Raw genomic sequence first — 27,500 nt, forward strand, 5'->3', positions numbered from 1 at the left:
TTAGTCAGTTTGACTAATGTGAGTTGAGAGGACTCGAACACTTCATTTGATTCAACTAATCAATTTAAGACAGTAAGCTTTTTTTTTACAGCGTTGGACAACATTGGTTTGTTCTTTTTTAGCTTAGTTCCTTTATTAATCAAGAGTCACCACAGCAGAATGAACCGCCAACTTATCCAGCATATGTTTTACGCAGCGGATGCCCTTCCAGTTGCAACGCAACACTCAGAAACATCCATACACATTCATACACTACGGCCAATTTAGTTTATTCAATTCACCTATAGCACATGTGTTAGTACTGTGGGGGAAACAGGAGCACCTGGAGGAAACCCATGCCAACATGTGGAGAACATGCAAACTCCACACAGAAATGCCAACTGACTCAGCCAGGGCTCGAACAATCGACCTTCTTGCTGTAAGGCGATTGTGCTACCCACTGCACCACCGTGCAGCCCGTTCTGTAGACAATCAAAATAAATAACAAATATTTTCTCAATAATCTTGACAAAATAAAAATGATTTAAAAAGCTAGTCTGGGTCGGTGCCTACGGCGCAGTGGAAAGTGCACCGACACATGCACTCCGCAGCGACCCTGGTTAGATTCCCGCCTCGAGGTCCTATGCCGATCCTTCCCTTCTCTCTGCTCCCCATACTTTCCTGTCAATTCTCTCTACTGTCCTGTCAAAATTAAGGTTGAAAACCCCTAAAAAATAATTATATATATATATATAAAGCTAGTCTGGAAGAAATAAGACTTTCTCTAGAAGAAAAAAATGTTAAAGTAAAATACTGCGAAAAATCCCTTTGTTAAACAGCACTTGGGAAATATTTTAAAAATAATAATAATAATTCACAGGAGGTCAAATAATTTGGACTTCAACTATATTTCATAAACTAATGAAGTTTAACACATTATTTTATTAACATTTAAGTCATCATTATATCAACGATGTGCATTAAATTGCTGTCAAAAGCAAACATTTTGACAAAAAAAACAAACTAATTTAAGCTACTGAAGTGTTTATTTTCCCCCAATGATATTTCTAAACCACTTATAATGCTTATAGAGCTCCAAGAAACGTACATGAATATTATCATCTAGTCCAGGGGTGTCAAACTCAATTCCTGGAGGGCCGCAGCCCTGCATAGTTTAGTTCAAGCCCTGCTTCAACACACCTATCTGTAGGCATCAAACAAGCCTAAAGCACTGTTATTAGTTTGATAAAGTGTGTTTAATTAGGGTTGGAACTAAACAGCAGAGCTGCAGCCCTACAGGAACGGAGTCTGACACCTGTGATCTAGTCTGATTATACTTTTGGTAATGCTTTTGTGACTTTATAAGAAGTTGTTTGCGTGTGTAGCGTATGACTGTTGCACATATAATTATTATTATTATTATTATCATTGCTTTTGTTTTATATTTGTTCATATTAACATGAAATAAAGAGTTGTTCTGAGTCTGTGTGCTCTTGCTGAAAATGAGAGAGTTTAGAAAGTGGTCAAAGTTCACAGATGCCTTTAATGGTTTTATCTTATCAGTCGCTAACACTTTATATTTGAACGTCAGCGTTATCTGAATTGTGTTTTTACTGTCTGCTAGGCCAAGTTTCATTATTACATTTGCTCGAATCAGGCGCGAGATCAACTTTTACTAAACACTATATTTTTTTTTTTTTAGCATGTGTTTTTGATCGGATGAACTTTTACATGCTTATCTAATACACAGACGATTGTACGCTGAAGAAAATGATTCATTGGATTTACTTTTTTTTTTTAAGGTAAGTGGTTGCAAACAATTTATATAAGCTGAATTTAAACAAATGAAGTTAAACATCACTCAGTTTAATTTATTTTTTGGTGCACATTAATTGTTTGCAACCACTTACCCAAAATAAAAATTGAGCAAATCCAAATGAATAATGTTTAGAGCAGAGTTACACTTTGCCGCATTTACTGCAAAAACGCCCTGTGAAATAATACATACATTCTTTACAGTTCACTACTGTAATATGCACTGCATTGTGGGTCATTTTAAAACTTTTACCGGAACTAACTGCATTTTAGGATTTTGCTGTATTTTACTGTAGTCAAAGTAATCAAGTTCTGCTACTGTAGTTGAAGACAAAATGAGTTTTTTAAATGAATTAAATTCAGTAGTAAATACTAAGAGCGCCCTGCTACTGTGAAACACATGTTTTTTTTTACCATTAAAAAAAAGTTGCGGTAAGGCTATTTTACTGTAAAAAGAACCCTGAAATTGTGGTAGGGTCCTGCTATTGTAAAACACATGGTCCTTTTGCCATAAAAAGATGTTGCGGTAAGGCTATTTTACTGTAAAAAAAAATGAAATTGCGGTAGCGCCCTGCTACTGTAAAACACGTGATTTTTTTTTAATCATAAAAAGAAATTGCGGTAAGGCTTTTTTTTACTGTAAATAGAACCCTGAAATTGTAGTAGCGTCCTGCTACTGTAAAACACATGGTCTTTCTATCATAAAAGGAGTTGTGGTAAGGCTATTTTTCTGTAAATAAAAAATAATGAAATTGCGGTAGTGCCCTTCTACTGTAAAACACATGGTCTTTTTACCAAAAACAAAGAAGTTGCGATAATACTATTTTACTGTAAAGAAATTAAATTACAGTAGGGCCCTGCTACTGTAAAACACAGGGTCTTTTTATCATAAAAAGAAGTTGTGGTAAGGCTATTTTTCTGTAAAAAAAAAAAATTATGAAATTGCGGTAGTGCCCTTCTACTGTAAAACACAAGGTTTTTTTACCAAAAAAAAGAAGTTGCGATAATACTATTTTACTGTAAGAAAATTAAAGTACAGTAGGGCCCTGCTACTGTAAAACACAGGGTCTTTCTATCATAAAAAGAATTTGTGGTAAGGCTATTTTTCTGTAAAAAAAATAATGAAATTGCGGTAGCGCCCTTCTACTGTAAAACACAGGGTCTTTTTACCAAAAAAAAGAAGTTGCGATAATACTATTTTACTGTAGGGAAATTAAATTACAGTAGAGCCCTGCTACTGTAAAACATGCGGTCTTTTTGCCATATAAAGAAGTTGTGGAAAGGCTATTTTACCGTGAATAAAAATGAAATTGTGCTACTGTAAAACACAATTACGGGTAAGTTACTGTAAAGGGGCAGTTGCTGTAACAGTGCTGCCTGTAAATTACAGAAGAACAAAAAATGTCTAACAGAGCAGTCAAAATCGTCACATAAATCACATTTTTTTTCTCCCTTAGGGACATTTTGCTCAAGGACATTGACAGCATCTGTTGATTTCTCTGTTGCTTCTTTCTAACAGCTTTTATTGCAGGAGATCTGGAATAAAAAAATCTTATTTAATGTCCTGAAGGCAAAGCCTCATTGTAACGAGTGTATATAAAATGTTCTTTTACATTGTGTCTATGAATAGGCTCCTACTGGGCTTGTTTTCATTGACGTATTGTGTCGTGAACACGTGACATCCTGCTCCTATACAAAGCTTTATTTACAGATCATGTCATGCAACAAAAGCTGTTTTTCCACCCTGGCACAAAAAAAAACACTAAAAAAAGATGAAATTTGACTAGAGCTTTCATAACAGAAATATAACTTTAAATGTGATCATCTTTATATGATCCTTTATTTTAATATTTAAAAAATTAGACGCTTTACTTACATTTATTATGCCTTTGTACACTTGCAAACAATTTATATGGGCTGAATTTAAGCAAAGTTGAACATTACTAAATTTAAGTTGCTAAATTCAGCCCATATAAATTTACAACTTTTTAATTCTTTTACTTTCTAAAAAATGAGTAAATCCAATGAATTTTTCAGTGTATAAAAATCACATCTTTTCTAAAAAAACATTTATTTCCATATTAAAAAATGCCATTTTTATCAGCCTTGACACTTTTAATATTAATATTCATACAGTGCTTCCGGAAAGTATTCATAGCGCTTCACTTTTTCCACATTTTTTATGTTGCAGCCTTATTGCAGAATGGATTAAACTCACTTATTTCCTCAAAATTCAACACACAATCCCCCATAATGACAAAATGAAAAAATATTTCTTGAAATTGTTGCAAATTTATTAAAAATAAAAAAGTTGAAAAATCACATGTACATCAGTATTCACAGCCTTTGCTCAATACTTTGTCATGCACCTTTGGCAGCAATTACAGCCTCAAGTCTTTTTGAATATGATGCCACAAGCTTGGCACACCTGTCTTTGGGAATTTTTGCCCATTCCTCTTTGCAGTACCTCTCAAGCTCTATCAGGCTGGATGGGAAGCGATAGTGTACAGCTATTTTCAGATCTTTCCAAAGATGTTCAATAGGATTTAGGTCTGGGCTCTGGCTGGGTTACTCAAGCACATTTACAGAGTTGTTATGAAGCCACTCCATTGATATTTTGGCGGTGTGCTTTGGGTCATTGTCCAGCTGGAAGATGAACCGTCACCCCAGTCTGAGGTCAAGAGCACTCTGAAGCAGGTTTTCATTCAGGATGTCTCTGTACATTGCTGCATTCATCTTTCCCTCTATCCTGACTAGTCTACCAGTTCCCGCTGCTGAAAAACATCCCCACAGCATGATGCTGCCGCCACCATGCTTCACTGTAGGGATGGTATTAGCCTGGTGATGAGCGCTGCCAGGTTTTCTCCAAACGTAACACCTGGCATTCACTCCAAAGAGTTCAATTTTAGTCTCATCAGACCAGAGAATTTAGTTTCTTATGGTCTGAGAGTCCTTCAGATGCCTTTTGGCAAATTCCAGTCAGGGAGTAGATTCCGTCTGGCCACTCTACCATACAGGCCTGATTGGTGGATTGCTGCACAGATGGTTGTCCTTCTGTAAGGTTCTCCTCTCTCCACAGAAGAACACTGGAGCTCAAACAGAGTGAACATCGGGTTATTGATCACCTCCCTGACTAAGGCCCTTCTCCCCCGATCACTCAGCTTAGATGGTCGGCCAGCTCTAGAAAGAGTCCTGGTGGTTCCAAACATCTTCCACTTACGGATGATGTAGTCACTTTGCTCATTGAAACTTTCAGAGCAGCAGAAATGTTTCTGTAACCTTCCCCAGCCTTGTGCCTCAAAACAATCCTGTCTCTGAGGTCTACAGACAATTCCTTTGTCTTCATGCTTGGTTTGTGCTTTGACATGCACTGTTAACCCTGGGACCTTATATAGACCGGTGTATGCCTTTTCAAATCATGTCCAATCAACTGAATTCACCACAGATTAACTCCAATTAAGCTGCTGAAACATCTCAAGAATGATCAGTGCAAACAGAATGTACCAGAGCTCAATTTAGAGCTTCACGCCAAAGGCTGGGATTACTGATGTACATGTGATTTTTCAGGGTTTTTTTTTTTATAAATTTGCAACAATTTCAAAATCTCTTTGTTCACATTGTCATTATGGGGTATTGTGTGCAGAATTTTGAGGAAATAAATTAATTTAATCCATTTTGGAATAAGGCTGTAACATAAAAAAAGTGGAAAAATTGAAGCGCTATGAAAACTTTCCAGATGCACTGTATATTGTATTTATTTAATAGTACTATTACAATTTTAATAATATTTTTATTTAGATTTTTTAAAATATTTATTTATTTACTTTAATTAATAGCCTGCAAAAACTACATTTATATTACAATTTTTGTGATTTATTTATTATTGTAACATTTTTGCTAAATCATTTCTATTTGATTGTTTAATTTCAGTACATCAACTTGGCTTTTTAAATCCTTGGCTTTCTAATAGTCTTGACTATTAGGTTTATTTCTATAATTTCTATAATATCTAAATCTAAAATCTATCATTTCTATAATAAACTGTTAATAACTGATAATAAATCCACAAACATAAAAACTTCTGCATCTATATGTGCAAAATATGGATTTGTCAATACAGAAAAGTTACAAATTATTACTTTAATTTTACAGCTATACCTTTATAAATCAATAATAATAATATACAGTAACAGTTGAGGACAAAATTATTATCTCCTTTGAAATATTTGTTCTTTTTCAGTTCTCAAGTGATATTTAATGAGCAGGGAAATTTTCACAGAATTTCCGAGAATATTTTTTCTTCTAGAGAAAGTCTTATTTATTTAAAACTATTTGAGGTCAATAATATTAGCCCCCTTAAGCAATATTTTTTCAGATTGTCTACACAACAAACCATTGTATCTAAATCTAGTAAAATATTACTTACTTAAGATCTTAACATAATGTAAATATTATCCTCGTGGCAAAATAAAGAAATTAGTTATTAGGCTATTATGTTTAGAAATGTGTTAAAAAAATCTCTACATAACTTGGAAAAAATAATTACAATTACAAACAAGAGAGCTAATAATTCTGCATTCAACTATTGCATATATATTCAAAGACTAGAGAAAGAAAAAAGAAAACAATCCATCCAAAATAAGCCTGTCACATGCCCGTAGCCAGGGGGGGTTCAGGTGATTCGAACGAACCACCCCTCACGGCCAAAGGGTCCAGAATTTGTCCTTTTAATTATTTTATGTAATTTAATATTATATAATATATTTATATTTAGTATATATTGTAATAAAGTGTAATTTTAAATAACTATGGCCAGTAATTCAAATCCCATAGAGCCTCAAAGCCACAATAATGTGACCCGAGTCACGTGACATAACCCACTGAGTGGTAACATTTGAATCTTTGATGCGACATCCAAGTGATGTGCGATACCACTTATCCGATCTGAGACCAAGTAAATTGAAGGCGAGTATCGGCGATACCGATCCAATACCGATACTTTCCAAAAATTACTGTTTGGGAAATTAAAGTAACAAGTAGTGTACTTAAAGGTGTCACTTCATACTAAATACGAGACCTTTTACAGGTTATTCTTGTTTATTGATGAAGAATTATCATACAGAAAAAGAGCCAATTTACAGATTTATTGACAGCATCTGAGCATGTATATCTTAAAATGCCTGTCTGAACATCTAACGCCCATAATGATGCTCTAAAAGGGGTGGAGTAATAACTTCTTTAGAGAAGAATTGTTTTACACGCACACGCATTTTAAAAAAATCCAATATTAGTTTTGGTAAAAACATGCACTCATTTTCCATATTAATTGAAATAAATGCATACGGCACATACAGGACCAATGTTTCCTTTAAAAATATTATTAGGAATATTACATATTCTATTCTAAAACATTAAAAAAAAATTACTTACAAAAACTAACACGTATTCTACTATCATATATATATATATATATATATATATATATATATATATATATATATATATATATATATATATATATATATATATATATATCATATAAATAAATAAATAATGAGGCTATTTATTAAGAAATTACATTAATATTTATTATTTATTAGGAAATAAAAAATCCTACTTTAATAATAATATTAATGATTATGACGATTGTTATTATTATTATTAAGTAGGATATTGTTTATTTTATTTTTTTATGAAAAGCTTACTTTTACAATTTGACACTGCAGAAATGTTCAAAGCAACAGGCCCATGTCATATACAGTACAGATACTTAATAAATAACCTACTATAAATTAAAAGCATTAACCTATGCTATGTTATTTGTTTTCGCAAGCTTTGGAGACGTAACATCTTCTATTTTAAATAATAGGTTACCTATAGCTTTCGTCATGAGGCTGTGTTCAAAATGACATCAATGTTTTCAAAGTGCACTGTGAAGGGAGCACAATTGTAATCATGAAGATCACTAAAACGGAACAGCAAAAATACTTTGAAAGCAAATTACACCTAAGAGTGATGACTTTAATGCTTTATTTATTAAAGAAATCATTCCAAATTTTACTGTTAGAATGCTCTGAATGAATAGGTCATAGGGGGGTTAAGTGGCAATAGAACACAGCCAGGAACTGTGTTTCTAACTACAGCTCCAAAGGTATAGTTGCAAGCATAGAAGTTAGCGACGTAGTTTGCGAATGTTCATTGGAACGATGGATTTAGGAAACATAAAATCAGCAAACTGTGTACAACACAACTTGCGACCTAAGTTGGCTAACGCGGGTTTTCGGACTCGCACCCCTGGATAGTGCCTGCAGCTGGATATTATTGGCCTGCTGCACCTAAGGACTCTGAAAGTGATGTCTGTCTCATCGTAGCAGCACCTGTGCCTCTCCTTTCCTCCTTTTCTGACCACCAAGTCATGACGTAGTCATATTTTGTCTTGTGATTTATATGTAGGTGTTTGGTTGGGTTTGTGGTAGTTGGTACCTCACTGTTTTGTTACACGTGTCACAAACCACATCGTCTGTGTTTATGGAAGTGAAGTACTGTAGCTCCACACATAACTTCGTTTCGGTCACCCATATCCAATGACCGTAACAGAACAACATGTGCCAGCCCAGTGGACTGAGAGGCTAGCTAGCGTGATCTGCAGTTGTACAGTGCCACATGATTTGGCTGGCGGAAGAACAAGTAGTTCCGACTAAGTTGGCATTGTTCAGAGAAACTATGGTGATTGTTGTTACGTAACAAAAGTACTTTCCGCAGTATTTTTAATTTCCATAAACTACATATTTCCTCCAAAATATTGAAATATCGATATTTTGATAAGATAATCGATTCTAGAACATACAAAGCTGGTATCGGAGAAATTGATATTTTAGTATCGATCCGCACATCACTCATCCATACTGAGTAACGCTGTGGGTCGAAAAGAGCAAGAGGGGCAGAAAAGGCCAGGCAGGCATCGGCGTCAATATCGCAAATTATTGAACATATGTTCAAAAAGACTGCCAAACAGGGTAAGGCAAAAGTCACTTCCTAACAGATGAAAATATGCCCCTATCCATGAGGTTCTAGGCTAACTGGCCGCACTTCCCGTCACGTCTGTGTTTTTAAGGCTGTTTGGTCACTTCATTCGTTTTCTTCTAATCGGATATAAATCCGATCGCTCAAACCACTTCAGAAGGTGATCTGGGATGCATTCCAGATGAAATTGGACTGGTATAACCATTCATAAATTAATATTGACTTCCATAAATTAAATTTGACTTTTGCATGCTAAAAGTACTTGCGTAAGAGACATTTTACTTGATTTGGGTCATTAAAATAACCCTGACTACCAATATTATGATATAGCCTATACCTTCTGTAGTCAACCTGTAACATATAGTAGTTTGACATGAAACAAAAACAATACCCATTCTTGTCTTGTCACAATTTTTGAATAACAGTGTAAATATACAGTATATTCTGCTGGTTTTAAATATACAGAATAATAATAAATACAGTTATGACATCTTTGATTAACTTTTTATACAATTTATACAAATTATACATTTATAACAGCTATTTATTTGTTAGACTACTTTATTGTCAAACCATGTTGCATACAAATGCATTCAATGGACTTATATGACAGTGAATTGCTGTAGAAGACCAATAAAACACGAGACAGGTGTTTAGAAAGAGTATAGTTTATTTTGTTTGACCTGCAAACTTATTTAAACAAGATAAACTTTCAGAAAACAGCACGGAAACATTATAATGCGCGCGCTCATGAATATAACCCGCAGTTGTCTTCAACGGTTGTCTTCAATAGTCCTTCTTAGCTCAGCAACTCTGCTGAAAAACAAAGCAAAACATTACAACAGCCAGACATACAGTTAAAACATTACAGTTACCATGGTTTCTATTTTAAACTATAGTAAACTAAAGTTTGAAACTATAGTTTAAAATAGACGATGAGTGGGCCTCGCTGCTCCCACCCACCATAACCCTCGCAGCGGGGTCCCACTACCGGCCTCCCGTGTTTCCCTGAGGGTCCTCAGGGCTTGTATTGCTCCCTGCCTAGGGTTCACAAGCCGCCTCGCCCCAGGGAGTGCACGAGCTGACCGGGCGCCAGTCCGTGCCAGTGTTCACTGGAATGTTGCTCGGCGGCACATTTCGAGCAACAAATACGTAATATTCTTCGCGATATTGCGTTTATGTACGCAAACCGCAAGGAACTACAGCACAGACGGGCCCGAGTGAAGCTTCACGAAGCGGACTTCGTGAGATTGGCGTGGCTCCACTCGTACCGTCAGGTATTGAACTCACCTTGGTCAAGTACAAACAGCAACACCGAGAGAACTGACAACACAGAGAGAACCGACGAGCTTTATAAGAATGCAGATGTTTACAATGCGACGTCACTGCTGCCATCTAGCGGTCACATAACCTAATAACATGTTACTTGCTAATAACCACCCCCACGGCCAAAAGGTCCAGCATTTGTCCTTTTAATTATTTGATGTAATTTAATATTATATAATATATTTCTTATATAATTAATATAATATATTTATATTCAATATTTATTCCCGTCACGTCTGTGTTTATGAGGCTGTTTGGTCACTTCATTCGTTTTATTCTGATCAGATATGCGATCGCTCAAACCACTTCAGAAGGTGATCTGGGATGCATTCCAGATGAAACTGGACAGGTATAATCATTCATAAATTAATATAAATAAAATAAATCATGACCTGGAGAAAATCTGGCCTGCGCCTGAAACACCTGTGGGTGCACTTTCACAGCCAACATTCTATTAAAACATGTTTACTATAAGCATAAACATGTTCTAACTTTTCAGACCTTTAGCCAGGGGGGTTCGGAAGACCCACCCTCACTGACAAAGGACCAGAATTTGTCCCATATAATGAGCTTATTTGTCCTATTTCGACTGCTTTGCCATCATAAATAATGAAAATAATCCATCGAAAAGGGCTTTAAGACCAAACAGAATGCTCTGTCGGCTGTTACTTCGGTGGGACTATAATCTGATGTAAGAGAAGTCTTCTTTCACTACTGTATTGTTTTTAAACAGGGAAAACATTTTACAGGTAACTTTATTCTAAATCTTGGACCTTATTTCTGAAATAAAAATGAGCAATAAAAAGGTGTGAAGCACCAGAAGTGGAGCATATTAAATTATTATGAATATATTTAGGCTAATGTTGATATCCAGGAATTTTAAAATGCACTTTTATTAACCAAAGAGGCTAGAAAAATTCTGCAGAATTAATTATTATTATATTATTATTATGTTTTAATTATTATTTTTATTGAAATGGCCAAATTGTGACTGAGGGCAGTTGCATGTGCAGGCCAGTTTGTTTTTTGTCTAATAAATGACAGTATAGGCTACAGTTTTTTTTACTTTAAAACTTTAACAGATTCCAATTTTTTCCTAATGATAATGAATTTCCTATGATGTAATACATTTGTTTTAATGTTTCTTTATTGCAAATTTGTATAAAATATTTTTAGTACATCAAAAAGTGTGGTTATGATGACATCTGATTAAGTTAATCCAGCAAAAAAAAAAAGTACTGCTTAAAATGTCACCAAGATACAGTATTTAAATCTCATAGTTAAATAGAAACTGAGGCGTATAACTGCAAAAAGGTCCACTTTTATATATATAAAAAACAAAAAACAAAAAAAAAAAAAAAAACACCCTTCTTACCAGGCTGGCTACAGGCCTGCTGTCATATAAAGTCTTCTGTCCCAGTTTTCAAGTAAATCAGTGAAGGACACAATGCCAAAAGAAATGTTTCCAGAGCTTCACAATAAAGGCGTTCTCTGACCTGCGTTTGACCGGCGATATTTCACGTTTCTGTCTTACATCACTCAGATAAAACTGTTTGAGCACTTCAGCCAAAACATGCGCTCATATCCCTTCAATGATTTTAGACGCATTAAATCTATCGGCGTTTGACGTCAACCAAACAGGTTTCAACATTCAGTGTTCACAGGATTATTGATTGGCTTTTAACGGTTTGTTTCGATGGCAGTTTGGAAATGTTAGCAAACAAACAGTCAAGCTAGGTCATGTAACTTGTTCCTCGTGTAGCAAACAAGAATAAACCCGTTTAAAAGCCTAGACTAAAGACTGTTGTGTTGAATTACAGCACTGCCTAGTGTTGAAAATAGGTTTCACAAGAAGCATCTTTGGTTCCCCAAAGAAACCTTTAAAGAAAAGGTAATAAAATAGCCGAACATTATGGGGGGAATCGGAGCTTCTAAGTTATTTTTAGAGACAACCCTGCTGAAAAAGCCAGCTTAAACCAGCCTAGGCTGGTTAGCTGGTTTTAGCTGGTTGACCAGCCTGGTTTTAGAGGGGTTTTGGCCATTTCCAGGCTGGTTTGACAGCTAAAACCAGTCAACCAGCATAGGCTGGTTTAAGCTTGTTTTTTCAGTAGGGAATCCCCTTTCATTTTAGAAAATGGGCTTATTTTACATCTTTCATAGAGATAAACAGTTGACATTGTTGAATTAATTTAGCCAGTGGCGGTTCTAGTTTGGGTGAAACCACCCCAAACCTCACCCTTAAGAAATAAAGACAATATGTGGTTGACTTTATATATATTATCATATATAATATATAATATATATTATCATTGATACGTTTATCAATAGTATTATCATTTATTGTATGTGAAGAAAGAGATATTATCCATTCCCTCAACTCAATACTTAAGTGTGTGAAAAATCCTTAATAAAAAAACAAAACAATAAATGACTGAAAATATTTAAGTAACTGAACAATATCTATTTACAAATACAATTAATACAAATTCATCAGAATTAATGCAGTAAATCATAATTTAGTATCTTTAATATTTTATATAATAATGTAATCATTCATTCATTTTCTTTTCAGCTTAGTCCCGTTATTAATGTGGGGTTGCCACAGCGGAATGAACCGCCAACTTATCTAGCATATGTTTTACGCAGCGGATGCCCTTCCAGCTGCAACCCATAACTAGAAAAATAATGTATTCAATCATACACAATTTTTCTACTGTAAAATATTATGTTAAGTTATAATTTATAAGCAGCTGGATTGAGTTTATAGGCGATTTTTCAAACAGCAGGTAGCGCTGTCTGAGAAAACGATCGGAAGTGCAGGTCTGAGCCGTCTGAGCGTGCAGTTGGGTCTCTGGACCTGCAGCTTTATAATGTTGTATTTTATAATGATATATTTTACTGATAATATTTATTATAACATGTGATTGAATTAAACTAAAATACTTTATTTGAAATACTTTTAACTATTTAAAATATGTATACAGAAACAAATCTAATTTTATACCGTCAACATAAAATTCTGAACGCAAAACATGAAAATAGCCATATTAGGGAATGTCTGAGGTCTTTTTGTGTTTGTTTCCACTAGGTGGCAGAAATCTTCCACTTAAGCCTGCTACATTTTCTATGAATCACCTCCACGAATGGAATTTGGGAAACATTTTTTCTACTTTAAGGGATTATTCAGCCTAAAAGGAAAACTGACGTACTATTTACTCTGCTTCAAATGGTTTTAAACCTTTGAGAGTTTTTGTTCTTCTGTTGAACACAAAAGAAGATGTTTTGAAGAAAGCTAAAGACCTGTAACTATTGACTTCTATATAAAGAAATACTATGAAGGTCAATAGTTACAGGTTTACAACATTTTTCATAATATCTTCTCGTGTTTAAGATATGAAAGAAACTGAAACAAGTTTCCCACAAGTCAAAGGTGAGTAAACGATGACAAAACGTGGGTGAACTATCCCTTTAAAACGGAATTTTAATACAAACTCCCAGCTAACAGGGAACAAACCCACAACTTTCCCTATAACGTTCCTTAAAAGTTATCAATGAGATGGCGTAGTGGGTAGCGTTGTCGCTTCACAGCAAGAAGGTCACTGGATCGAGCTTCGGCTGGGTCAGTTGGCATTTCTGTGTGGAGTTTGCATGTTCTCCCCATGTTAGCGTGGGTTTCCCCCACAGTCCAAAGACATGCGCTATAGGTGAATTTGGTAAGCTAAATTGGCCGTGGTGTATGTGTGTGAATGAGAGTGTATGGGTGTTTCCCAGTGATGGGTTGCAGCTGGAAGGGCATCCGCGGCTTAAAACATGTGCTGGATAAGTTGGCGGTTCATTCCGCTGTGGCGACCCCTGATTAATAAAGGGACTAAGCCGAAAAGAAAATGAATAAATGAAAAGTGGTCAATGTTAAACGATATGAATAATGTGAACGGAACATCCCCATAGCATTATTTGTTAGAAAACGTTCTAATCTTACTATTAAAGGCTTTTAGAAGAATGTTCTTAGTACATTCATTCATTCATTTTCCTTCAGCTTAGTCCCTTTATTAATCAGGGGTCGCCACAGCGGAATGAACCGCCAATTTATCCAGCATCGTCACCTTGGTATTTTAAGGTTCTATCTGCGTTCTGAATGATTTTGAGATATTGAGCTTCAAAGTTTTTGCATCCCATAGCAAACAGTATGTGTGTAACATTAGTTTAATTAAGTCTTAAAATGTAAACGACTTATTAAAAAAAACATCCCATAATGTAAATAAGTTATCTAATAAGAATGTCAATAACTCAATTTAGACAAAAATGTCAGATGTAACCTTATAATTCTAAGGTGATGATATGTTTTACACAGCGGATGCCCTTCCAGTAACCCAGTACTGGAAAACATCCATACACACACTCATACACTACAGCCAATTTAGTTCATCCAATTCACCTATAGCACGTGTGTTTGGACTGGGGGGGAAACCGGAGCTCCTGGAGGAAACCCACACCAACACAGGGAGAACATGCAAACTACAAAGAGATGCCAACTGGCCCAGTCGAGACTCGAACAATCAACTTTCTTGCTGTGAGGTGACAGTGCTAACCACTCAGCCACCCTTATATCTTAACTTTAATTAAAATTTCAGTCTTGTTGTAAGATATTTATTTGAAATAAAATTAAAATGAATCTTCAGAGCTAAATTTGCTTAATTTTACATATTATATATGGTAAATACCATGTACACGAAACAAAAATAACCTATATAAACCTATTTATTTGTTTAAATTTGATCTTAAGCAGTATATTGAACAAACTAGAAGATCTTACAAATAAAAAGGCAATAAGGATGTTCATATGCAATTGTGGAATCGTTTTCTTTTCATATATATATGCCTGTATTTTTTTTAATTATTTTTAATTCTCTAGTGGGGGCGGGCGGTGGTGCAGTGGGTAGCGCTGTCGCCTCACAGCAAGAAGGTCGCTGGTTCGAGTCCCGGCTGGGTCAGTTGGCATTTCTGTGTGGAGTTTGCATGTTCTCCCCATGTTGGTGTGGGTTTCCTCCGGGTGCTCCGGTTTCCCCCGCAGTCCAAACACATGCGATATAGGTGAATTGAATAAACCAAATAGGCCGTAGTGTATGTGTGTGAAGGAGAGTGTATGGGTATTTCCCAGTACTAGGTTGCGGCTGGAAGGGCATCCGCTGTGTAAAACACATGCTGGATAAGTTGGCAGTTCATTCCACTGTGGCGACCCCTGATGAATAAAGCTGAAGGAGAATAAATGAATGAATGAACATTGATCTTAAGCAGCATATTGAAACAAATAAAAAAGCTATAAGGATGTAATTTTGGAATCATTTTCTTATGTGAACATCTTGTCATTCATATATCCCCTGTATTTATGATTTGTTCCTTTGATATTAATTAATAAAAAAAAAAAACATTTCAGTGCTGTATTCCACATGTGTTTGTATGCTAGTGTTGTTGTTATGCAATAACTATAATAAAAAAACAACTAATGAATATAATTTCAAGAGTTCACACTTAGCTGATGATTGATTATGAAGCGTGTTTGGCTTGCTGTCCTGGGAGAGAGCCCTGATTTCAGAAGACCCTCGAGCCCTTGGCTCCCTCCTATTAGCAGGGTGAGAGGCGAGTTTGAGCTATAGGCTGTAGAAAGATATGGAGGTAGTATCCGTGATGCCACCCATGTGTTTCTGAAGAACGCAAAAGAAGCTTTAAGTAGGTGTGGCCAACTGACGCCATTTTGTTTGTGCGTCATCGCACCTACCGGGGGATACCAAACGAGGGCAAAGAAACGGAGCGTGAGCGGAGCTACAGACGCCAGCTAGCAATTTGCATAGACAGGCTTTTCTTTGGGAGAAACGCTTAATACTTTATTACCTGCGACTCGTTTGTGTTCTGACCACATGTGCTTGGTTGTTTACTATATCAATAAAGTGTTTAGACTTTTAAAAACACTGCTGTAATACATCAAGCCACTAAACATTGTTCTTATGTTTTTCTACAGGAAGAAAATGAGAATTACATCCAAACACTTCAGATATAGTCTGTGTTAGTGAATGCAAGGCTTTTTATGAAATCCAGGCAGAACACTGTATGATAACGCTTCAGATGACTGTAGACTTTATAGAGATGGTATAGAAGTATATAACTTCACTCACCTGGAAATGGAGGCCATGTGAATGGTTTGTGAGCACATTTAAGTGCACACAGCATGCCATTTCATCTGATAATTGCAAGAAATAATTCCAAGAGGGAATTGACTGTGTAAAGCCACATAAAACAACACAAAAATACGATGAATATGCTGAGTTCAGTGGCTAATCAGCCGGAATCAGCTGAGGTGAAGTGACGGCGACCAGCGAGACCTAGCTGTCACTCAAGTGGCCACGCCCTTAATTATGCAGATGTAATAAAACTTAATATAAAGGAAACAGATGAGCTATAAAAAAATTCACCCTCTCAGAGTTGTCATGAAGGGTAATATTAGCTATATGAACCAAAATCGTTCTTTGTACCAGGCTGTAAACACCTTTTTTTTCTGCTGTAAAGTCGGCCATTTTAACAGTGGGCTCAACAGAAATGTGCTCTATTATGGAGACAGGACTAGCAGAATTTCGATGAATTGCAGTTTTAGTTACTTACGTACTTGCTTTTCGAGGGTGAGCAGGAGGTTGCTGATTGGTTTGAGTGCGGGTAGATCTAGCCTGCTTATTTGTGGCTAATGACAAATTAGGGATTGCTATGAAGAGAAATACTGCTCGTCTATGGTGCCGATTTGGTTTAGTCAGTTCACTTATGTCGCATATCTTTAGAGGAACCCGGGGGAAACCCACGCGAGCATGGGGAAAACATATAAATCTTTACAGAAACGTTGACTGGCTTGATAAGGACTTAAACCAGTGGCATTCTTGCTGCGAGGCAACAGTGCTAACCACTGGGCCGCCATGCCACCCTATCTAGGAAAAGGGAGGAGGAATACAGGTGGATTCTTCCAAACAAAGATGACAGGTATGAAACTGGTAATATATGGTGAGTTAGGAATCATCTGATTGGTCAATCATGCATTAGCTATTGCAGGACCAGCCATGGTCAATCATAAGCATGTGATGCTCTAGTAATTAGCTGTAATTGTAATAAATACACTTCAAAAAGCGAGTGTTTATGTATAATATAAACAACAGATGCAGGTTTATTTATCTCTTTCAATACTGCGTGAAAGTAGTGCTATACACTTGAAATCAGTTTTATTCAAATCTGTCTCGATGAGGGGAAACCATGTGATAGGTTGAGGGACTTTGCAGCTCTTGGGGAACAAAGTGAGACGGTGGTAAAACAGGAAAACTTTAATGTCCGTTTGATTGTGTCTTTAGTTTTGAACTCGTGTTGATAAAAGTGGCAGTAAAAGTATCTCAGTCCATTTCTGTGTGGGAGATGATACAGTCAAATCAGTATCTTGCCTCCATTTGCCGGTCACACTGAAAGACAAATAAAGCCCAGGATTAGACCACAGAAATTAACTTCATTTAAAAATGAAAGATAGCTTCACATAGTAGGTGAGAATTATAGGAATATAGAGCATGTGATGATTCTGTTTGTGTATTTAAATTTTATGCCATATTTTTCTTCCACCTCCCAAGGTTTTAAGGAACAATGAAATTAATAATCAACTAAATTCATAAACATCTAATTTTTTTTCTAGAGCAATTATCATGATGTTGCTGATCTAGCAAATGATTATCTTAGAGACCATAACATAACTCTGCATTATTACATATAAATCCAAATTTACAGATGAAGCTTTTTATAATAATTTTTACTTTTTAATCTGTTAAAAATATAATCTTTCAAGTAATTAATTGCATGTATACTCAGGGTAAAGACCCAAACAATTTCTCAGGGATAATTTCTCAAACCTTTTCCATCAAAATCATGATTTTTCTTCCCTCAAAAATATATTACATTATATAGATTAAATAGGTAAAAATATTTGTGAAAATATACATTAAAATAAATATACATATAAATTTATAGTTAATATAAATGATAACACTATATATTTTGTCAAAATGGACACTTGTGTACATATATGCATATATGCATATACATATACACACACACACACATATATATATATATATATATGTGTGTGTATATGTATATGCATACATGTATATATATATATACACACACATATATATACACACACACACAATTGACCGTTTTGACATAAAATATTAGAAACAATATTGGAATAGATTTGTACAGAATCACCGGCCAGTTTATTAGGTATACCTCAATAGTACCGGGTTGGACTGGAAATTTTCCTCAGAGATTTTGCTCCATATTGACATGATAGCATCAAGCAGTTGCTGCAGATTTGTCCCATTCTCCCATTCCACCACATCCCAAAAGTGCTCTATTAGATTGAGGACTGGTGACTGTGGAGGCCATTTGAGTACAGTAAACTCATTGTCATGTTCAAAAAACCAGTCAGAGATGATTTGTTCTTTATGACATGGTGTTATCCTGCTGGAAGTAGCCATCAGAAGATGAGTACACTGTGGTCATAAAGGGATGGACATGGTCAGCAACAATACTCAGGTAGGCTGTGGTGTTGACATGATGCTCAATTGGTACTAATGAGCCCAAAGCGTGCCAAGAAAATTACACCACCATCACCAGCCTGAACTTTCATGTTGTTGACATAAAATTCTACATATGGCAGCAGAAATCGAGACTCATCAGACCAGGCAATGTTTTTCCAATCTTCTATTCAATTTTGGTGAGGCAGTGTGTTCTTCTGCTGCTGTAGCCCATCCGCCTCAAGGTTGGTTGTGATGTGCGTTCAGCGATGCTCTTCTGCATACCTTGGTTGTAACGAGTGGTTATTCGAGTTAATCAAACCAGTCTGGCCATTCTCCTCTGACCTCGACAAGGCATGTGGGAAAATCCCAGTATATCAGCAGTTTCTGAAATACTCAGAGCAGCCCATCTGGCACCAACAACCATGCCACATTCAAAGTCACTTAAATCCCCTTTCTTCCCCATTCTGATGCTCAGTTGCTGCCATGCATTGAGTTGCTGCCATGTGATTGGCTGATTAAAAATAACAAGCAATTAGACAGATGTACCTAATAAAGTGGCCGGTGAGTGTATTATTTCTATAAAAATCTGTTTATATTAAAGAAGTAATTTAAAATAAAAACGTAAAAAATGTAAATGTACTCACTATTAACTAGCCCTTTATTTGAATACATATAAAGATATTTAGAAACATGTTAGAAACCTGTGACCATTGACTTCCATAGTAGAAAAAACACATGAAAATCAATGATAACAGGTTTCCAACATTTTTCAAAATATCTTAATTTGTGTTTCAACACAAGAAAGAAACTGAAACATGTCTGTGACAAATAAAGTAACAAGTAAAAACAGATTTTTTTGGGGGGGTGAACTATCCCTGAATTTGATGGACACTAACAGCATGATGAAAAATAAACATATGTACACATATTTTTATATACATTTAATAAAGTAACAGTTGCAGCTCACCAGAATATTCAGCTTGCTTTCTAATTGGCCGACGGATCTGTCAGGCCAGCTGATTGGCTGATTACGCCCGGTGTGTGGAAAACACAGATGTGCTTCGCTCAGAGTTCGGCTCGGAGGGCCACGAGGACGGATGAAGGGCTTCTGAAAGGCACCTGATGCCCCGGCCCGAGCGCTCAGGGCCCGACCGGTGCATTCTGGGACTGGCCCCGTGCATTCTGGGAAGGGCGGGCTGGGGAGGGGTAGCGGCTGTCTTTCACTAGTCTCACTCCATGGTTAGGAGTGGGTCCTGTGGGGTAAAAAAAAAACAGACAGCAAATTGTAGAGCAAGTCTTCATGATAGACTGAAAGAAACTAAGCAAATGTGTCAAGGCTTTGAAACATTTAGAAACCCGTCTCTACAGTGACACCAAGTGGTCTATTGAGTTTTTTTACTTCAGTTGAAACCCAAATTAAGATATTTTGAAAAATGTTGAAAACCTGTAACCATTGACTTGTATAGTGTTTGTTTTTCCTACTATGGAAGTCAATAATTACAGGTTTCTGACATTTTTATTAAGCTTCCAAACCTGTCTCAACAGTGACACCTAGTGGATGTTTGAGGGTTTTTTCTTCAGTTGAAACCCAAATTAAGATAATTAAAAAAATGTTGGAAACCTGTATCCATTGACTTGCATAGTATTACTTTGTCCTACTATGGAAGTCAATGATCACAGGTTTCTGACCATTTTTTGGCTTCGAAACTTTTCAAAACCCGTCTCTACTGCGACACCAAGTGGTCATTTGAGTTTCTTTCTTTAATGGAAACCCAAATGAAGATAGTTTGAAAAATGTTGGAAACCTGTAACTACTGACTTGTATAGTGTTTGTTTTTCCTACTATGGAAGTCAATAATTACAGGTTTCTGACATTTTTATTAAGCTTCCAAACCTGTCTCTACAGTGACACCTAGTGGATGTTTGAGGGTTTTTTCTTCAGTTGAAACCCAAATTACGATAATTTAAAAAATGTTGGAAACCTGTATCCATTGACTTGCATAGTATTACTTTGTCCTACAATGGAAGTCAATGATCACAGGTTTCTGACCATTTTTTTTGGCTTCCAAACGTTTCAAAACCCGTCTCTACTGCGACACCAAGTGGTCATTTGAGTTTCTTTCTTTAATTGAAACCCAAATGAAGATAGTTTGAAAAATGTTGGAAACCTGTAACCACTGACTTGCATAGTATTTGTTTTTCCTACTAGGCTTCGAAACATTTCAAAACCTGTCTCTACTGTGACACCTAGTGCTTGTTTTCAGGTATTGCTCTGAAACGGAAACAAAAAAAAACGTTAATCGAATTTAATATTATAACCAACATTGCATAAAGGTGATGTTGTATAACGGTTCGTAAAACAAGTCTGTTTCTTTTTTCTGTTGAAACCCAAATGAAGATATTTTGAAAAATGTTGGAAACCCGTAACCATTGACTTGCGCAGTATTTGTTTTCCCTACTATGGAAGTCAATGATCACAGGTTTCTGACCATTTTTTTGGCTTGGAAACGTTTCAAAACCCGTCTCTACTGCGACACCAAGTGGTCATTTGAGTTTCTTTCTTTTATTGAAACCCAAATGAAGATAGTTTGAAAAATGTTGGAAACCTGTAACCACTGACTTGCATAGTATTTGTTTTTCCTACTAGGCTTCGAAACATTTCAAAACCTGTTTCTACTGTGACAACTAGTGGTTGTTTTCAGGTATTGCTCTAAAACAAAGAAACCGTTAAGCGAATTCAGTAATTATAACCATTTTATAAAGGTGATGTTGTATAAAGGATCGAAAAACAAGTTTGTTTCTTTCTTCAATTGAAACCGATAATTTGAAAAATGTTGGAAAGCTGTAACCATTAACTTGTATAGTATTTGTTTTTCCTACTATGGAAGTCAAAGGTTACAGGGTTCTGACATTTTTTATTAGGCTTTGAAACATTTGGAAACCTGTGTCTACTGTGACACCTAGTGGTCGTTTTCAGGTATTGCTACAGTTTTTTGTGACACCTGACCTTTGAGAAATAAGTTCGATTTTCTTTCTTCAATTTAAACCCCAGTAAAAGATATTTTGAAAAATGTTGGAAACCTGTAACCACTGACTTAGTATTTGTTTTTCCTACTAGACTTCGAAATGTTTCAAAACCCATCTCTACAGCGAATTTAGAATTTATAATCCACATTGCATAAAAGTGACTTCAAGTAGTTTAGTCTTCGAAAAACTAGTTTGGGTTTCTTCTGTTGAGACCCAAATGAAGATATTTTGAAAAATGATAGAAACCTGTAACCATTGACTTGCATTGTATTTGTTTTTCCTACTATGGAAGTCAATGGTTACATGTATTTATTAGGCTTGCTCCGCCATGAAATAACAGTTGTCATGCCAACTTTCTACTATAAACACAAGCTCTCAACTTTTGTCCCACCTCCAAGCTCTTCTGATTGATCCATTACTATGGAACTGACAGTGATGAGCTGCACTGCTCGTGAAAATTGAATACCTTTCAAAATGACACACTGTCTAAAAAAAAAACAATGCTCATCAGTGCATAGTGGTTTCATTTCTAGAAAAGAAATGCATTCTGAGGGGCGACACGGTGGCATAGTGGTTAGCACTGTCGCCTCACAGCAGGAAGGTTGCTGGTTCGAGTCCCAGCTGGGTGAGTTGGCATTTCTGTGTGGAGTTTGCATGTTCTCCCCATGTTGCTGTGGGTTTCGTCCGGGTGCTCCGGTTTCCCCCACAGTCCTAACACATGCGCTATAGGGGAATAAACTAAATTGGCTGTAGTGTATGAGTGTGAATGAGTGTGTGTGGGTGTTTCCCAGTACTGGGTTGCAGCTGGAAGGGCATCCGCTGTGTAAAACATATGCTGGAATAGTTGGCGGTTCATTCCACTGTGGCGACCCCTGATGAATAAATGGACTAAGATGAAGAAAAATGAATGAATGAAATGCATTCTGTGTGAACGGCCCCTAAGCTTTCAGCTAATTGGAAAGTCAGTTTGTTTGTACGAGTTAGCAACAGTAACTAAGGAGGGTGGGACTTACTGGTAGGTCAACTGGGAAAAGCATTTGTAGCCGACAGCGGGATGAGATGACAGGCCGTAGAAAAGGCGTCTGCTGTGGCCCTGGTTTACAGTAAGCTTTATGAACGTGAGTCAGGATTGATTTTAAGAGAGTGAGTCAGGACTGACCTAGTGTTTGAGAGCGGGAGACGGGCCGCGGGCAGAGGAGGACAGAGGACGAGGAGCTGCTGGAGAGCCAGGAGACAGAGACTCATGAGACGCTGATGGAGACGGAGATCGCACCTTTTCCTGCAACAACAGAGAGGAAAACAAACAACTCATTACAGGCTTTTATAAAGACAAAAACAACTATCAAACAATGAAAACACGACCCATATTTGATTTATTTTGTTTCGAAAATCAAAAATATGAAGTTTATTTCAAATGTAAAAAATGAGCTGATGTGCACCTGGGTTGGGCTCTTGCAGAGTGCAGGTGAGCGAGGTTGAGACGGAGGAGAGGATGAACCTTCTCTGGATGGATTCTTGCGCAGCACTGGAGAACTGTTTAACCCGTTCCCTTCAGTAGACCTGGGAGAAACTCCAGCAGGAGACACGCTTTTCTGCAAACACACACACACACACACAATACAGAACATCTTCACAAACTTCACTCTAATCATAACCATTAATAATAGTCTAATATAATATTTTTCTTTTGGAGAAAGGCAAATGCCTCTAGATTACGCATATTTTACCACAATAAAATATGATCATGCCTTGATTTTAAATTATTTAATTAGGACAGTAAGGTTTGACTTTGCCTAAACAAAAGTATTGTCACTTAACAGAAATAATGTACAGTATAGAATATAAAGTCATGGTGCAGTGGAAGAAGAATGAATATTGTGTATGACTCCTATGAGCTTGGAGGACTGCATCCATACATCTCTGCAATGACTCAAATCACTTATTAATAAAGTCATCTGGAATGGCAAAGAGAGCGTTCGTGCAGGACTCCCAGAGCTCATCAAGATTCTTTGGAATTATCTTCAATGCCTCCTCCATCTTACCCTAGACATGCTCAATAATGTTGATGTCTGGTGACTGGGCTGGCCAATCCTGGAGCACCTTGACCTTCTTTGCTTACAAGAACTTTGATGTGGAGGCTGAAGTATGAGAAGGAGCGCTATCCTGCTGAAGAACTTACCCTCTCCTGTGGTTGGTAATGTGATGGGCAGCACAAATGTCTTGATACCTCAGGCTGTTGATGTTGCCATCCACTATGCAGATCTCTCACACACGCTCATACTGAATGTAACCCCAAACCATGATTTTTCCTTCACCAAACTTGACTGATCTCTGTGAGAATCTTGGGGCCATGTGGGTTCCAGTAGGTCTTCTGCAGTATTTGTGAATACTGGGATGCAGTTCAACAGATGATTCACCAGAAAAATCTACCTTCTGCCACTTTTCCAAATGATCAACTAGAAGTCGAGTTATTATTTGTTGCTCGATGACAAGACTTTTGTCAGGTAGTGTATATTGAACAAAGATGTTTGCAATTGCTTGTTCTCAGTAAGAGCAGAGTAAAAAAAATACACTACTGCCAATTTAGTTTACCCAATTCACCTATAGCACATGTCTTTAGGCTGTGGAAAAAACCAAAGCACCCGGAGGAAATCCATGCCAACCGGGGGAGAACATGCAAACTCCACACAGAAATGCCAAATGGCCCAGCCGGGACTTGAACCAGTGAGCTTCTTGCTGTGAGGCGGCAGTGCTAACCACTGAGCCACCATGCCAGCAGATGGTATTCAATACAGTGTAATTTTGTATAATGCGAGGAAGAGAGAAAGTATCTGTTTTCACACCTCTTTAGCGCCGTCTCTTCTGAGAGCGTCTTCATTTTTACTGCCGCTTTCCTGCAGGAAAATACACAAGATCAGATCAACCAAATCATGAGCTTCTAATACTTCATTAAACGCTAAAATCTTTGTTGTTTCTCATGAATAGACACTTCTGCTTAGATCTACAGGTTCTCGTGTTTGTCTTGACATAGAGTGAATTGAAATAATGTGAAATAAATATAAAAACTGCTGGAAACTAACTGAAATGTGTATCATTTGAGGAAGATAAAAAAAATGGAATTAAAATAAATGCTAACTAATAGTAATAACTAAAAGCAACTAATGAAAGGACACATGACAAAATGACAAAAATAACAAAAAAAGAAGAGAAATTTACTGAAAATGAAACAAGTAAAATAAGAATATAAAATATAGAAATAAAAGCTTTTCAAAATATGAATAATACTATATTTATATATAGAAAGATTACATTTATTAACAATAATGATGAGGATGATGATGATGATAATATGAAATATTAAAAATAAAACTGTAAACTGAATATATAAATATATTTATGTACATAATGTACTTTTGAGGCTTTTTTAGTGGAGAATCAAGTTGTTTTGATTGCAAATAGCATTAGATTAAGTGCATCGGCCGCCATCATTATCTTCGTTCAGCCTGAGCAGACCAAAGAAAGTGACGGGTGAAGTTTCGCCACAAGATGGCAACAGAGACTGCATAAATCGTCCTTAGGTGAGAAAAACAGCATTTTCTCAGCGTAAATTTCAAACTACAGCAGATCAAATCATAAATCAGGTAAGTCACATTTTAAGTCGATCTCTTGCTTTTGTATTTCGTATTGCTTTATATCTTTATATTTGCTTTATACCACAGAAAGTGCTAGTGTTTGCGTTGATCTGGCCTTTTTGGGGTTAATTATTGAGAAATTCCAATTGCAACAGAGAAATACTGGGAAATCTCTGTAGACTGATGGCATTTCAATCCGTTCAGCCTTATAATCTTAATATGTGAGCAAAATCACCTGTTTTGTCATCACTTTAGACATTATGCTAGAGCAGGGGTCACCAATCTCGGTCCAGGAGGGCCGGTGTCCCTGCAGGGTTTAGCTCCAACTTGCCTCAGCACACCTGCCTGGATGTTTCATGTGTACCTAGTAAGACCTTGATTAGCTTGTTTAGGTGTGTTTGATTAGGGTTGGAACTAAAATCTGTTGGACACCGGCCCTCCAGGAACAAGTTTGGTGACCCCTGTGCTAGAGAATCATTCAAGCACTAGCTCTAAAGTGATGTTGGTGAATGAGCAATGGTTTCTGCTGTTCTGACAGTCAGGTGCAGATGTGAATGAGTGGCGGAAGAAAGTAGTTCCTCTTACAAAACGATTTTTGAGACTCTCCGAAGAGTTAAACACAGAGAGTCTCAAAAGCTCCTTAGTAAGAGGAACTACTTTATATTAAATATATTTGTACTACTACTATATGCTCAATATATATATATATATATATATATATATATATATATATATATATATATCACATCAAGTAGGTCACTGGTTCGAGTCCTGGCTGGGTCAGTTGGCATTTCTGTGTGGAGTTTGCATGTTCTTCCCGTGTTGACGTGGGTTTCCTCCGGGTGCTCCGGTTTCCCCAACAGTCTAAAGACATGCACTATAGGTGAATTGGGTATGCTAAAATTGTTCGTAGTGTATGTGTGTGAATGAGTGTGTATTGATGTTTTCCAATAATGGGTTGCAGCTGGAAGGACATCCACTGCGAAAAACATATGCTGGATAAGTAGGAGGTTCATTCCGCTGTGGCGACCCCAGATTAATAAAGGGGCTAAGCTGAAAATAAAATAAATGAATATATATATATACACACGCACATACACAAAGGCATGAATATATTTCAGAAAATCCTTTAAAAAAATATATGCATATACAAATTATATCTAAATTTATATATTTATGTATTTGTGTATATATGTGTGTGTGTGTATCATATAAACATAATAAATTTATAATACACACACATATATTATGTCAAAACAAACTTTTATTTTGAAAAACCTTTGTTTCGCAATTCATTTTTGCCCATCACTATTTATAAAACATGTAAGTTATTTTAGCTGGTTCTAGTTTTACTCAGTTTAACTTGATTTAGTCAAATAAACTACAAAAACAGAAAATAATCCTACATTAAAAGGCAAATCTAATGTAAAAATCTAAAACGACATTAGTATGAAATAACTCTAAAATAAAACAAAAACAGAAAAATAATTCAAACTCATAAAAACTACAATTGCATCTACAGCAGGGCTGCCCAAACTCGGTCGGTGCACTGCATAGTTTAGCTCCGACTACCTTTAACACACCTGCCTGAAAGTTTCTAGTATACCTAGAAGGAGCTTGATTAGCTTGTTCAGGTGTGCCTAATTGGGTTTGGAACTAAAATATGCAGGACACCGGCACTCCAGGACAGAGTTTGGACACCCCTGATCTAAATTAACATCAAAATAGCTTGTGTTTTCTAATTTCCTAGCTCAATATTCTTGCTGTCGACTCGTTTGTGTCAGTGTTTTAGACCTCCAAGCAAACTGTGAGAAACCTCTGAGATTTATTAATACTTAAAAACCTGAAAAGTGCATTATGAGCTAGGAAAAAGCCTGATCTGAGCAGTTTCCCTCTGATTTGGCGGGTAAATTCACAAGTCGGTGATCAGGGATAAAATGATATGACTTTAAATAAATAATGAGCATTAATATTCAATGGCAAAGTCTGCTGATCAACGTGAAGCACAAGTGAAAAATCACAGACTCCAGGAACACCTCCATGTTTCTGGTTGTACAGACAGCTCTTTTATATGTTGTTAAACTTTGTACTTTATTTCTAC

General features: G+C 36.4%; 1 protein-coding gene across 2 annotated transcripts in view; it reads right to left on the reverse strand.

The window, feature by feature from the left end:
* Positions 1 to 17,313: 17,313 nt before the first annotated feature.
* The window catches only part of tle2c (TLE family member 2, transcriptional corepressor c), a 55,804-nt gene continuing 45,617 nt past the window's right edge, over positions 17,314 to 27,500 (reverse strand). For both annotated transcript variants that reach the window (XM_056445666.1, XM_056445665.1), the window contains exons 10-14: positions 24,611 to 24,661; positions 23,207 to 23,359; positions 22,927 to 23,046; positions 19,708 to 19,993; positions 17,314 to 17,630 (exon numbers count right to left, since the gene is read on the reverse strand). In XM_056445666.1, the coding sequence (XP_056301641.1) occupies positions 22,927 to 23,046; positions 23,207 to 23,359; positions 24,611 to 24,661 (324 nt within the window). In that variant the 3' untranslated portion in view covers positions 17,314 to 17,630; positions 19,708 to 19,993. The remainder of the gene's footprint in view (positions 17,631 to 19,707; positions 19,994 to 22,926; positions 23,047 to 23,206; positions 23,360 to 24,610; positions 24,662 to 27,500) is intronic.

Source organism: Danio aesculapii, chromosome 2 (assembly GCF_903798145.1).
Source record: "Danio aesculapii chromosome 2, fDanAes4.1, whole genome shotgun sequence".
Lineage (NCBI taxonomy): Eukaryota > Metazoa > Chordata > Actinopteri > Cypriniformes > Danionidae > Danio > Danio aesculapii.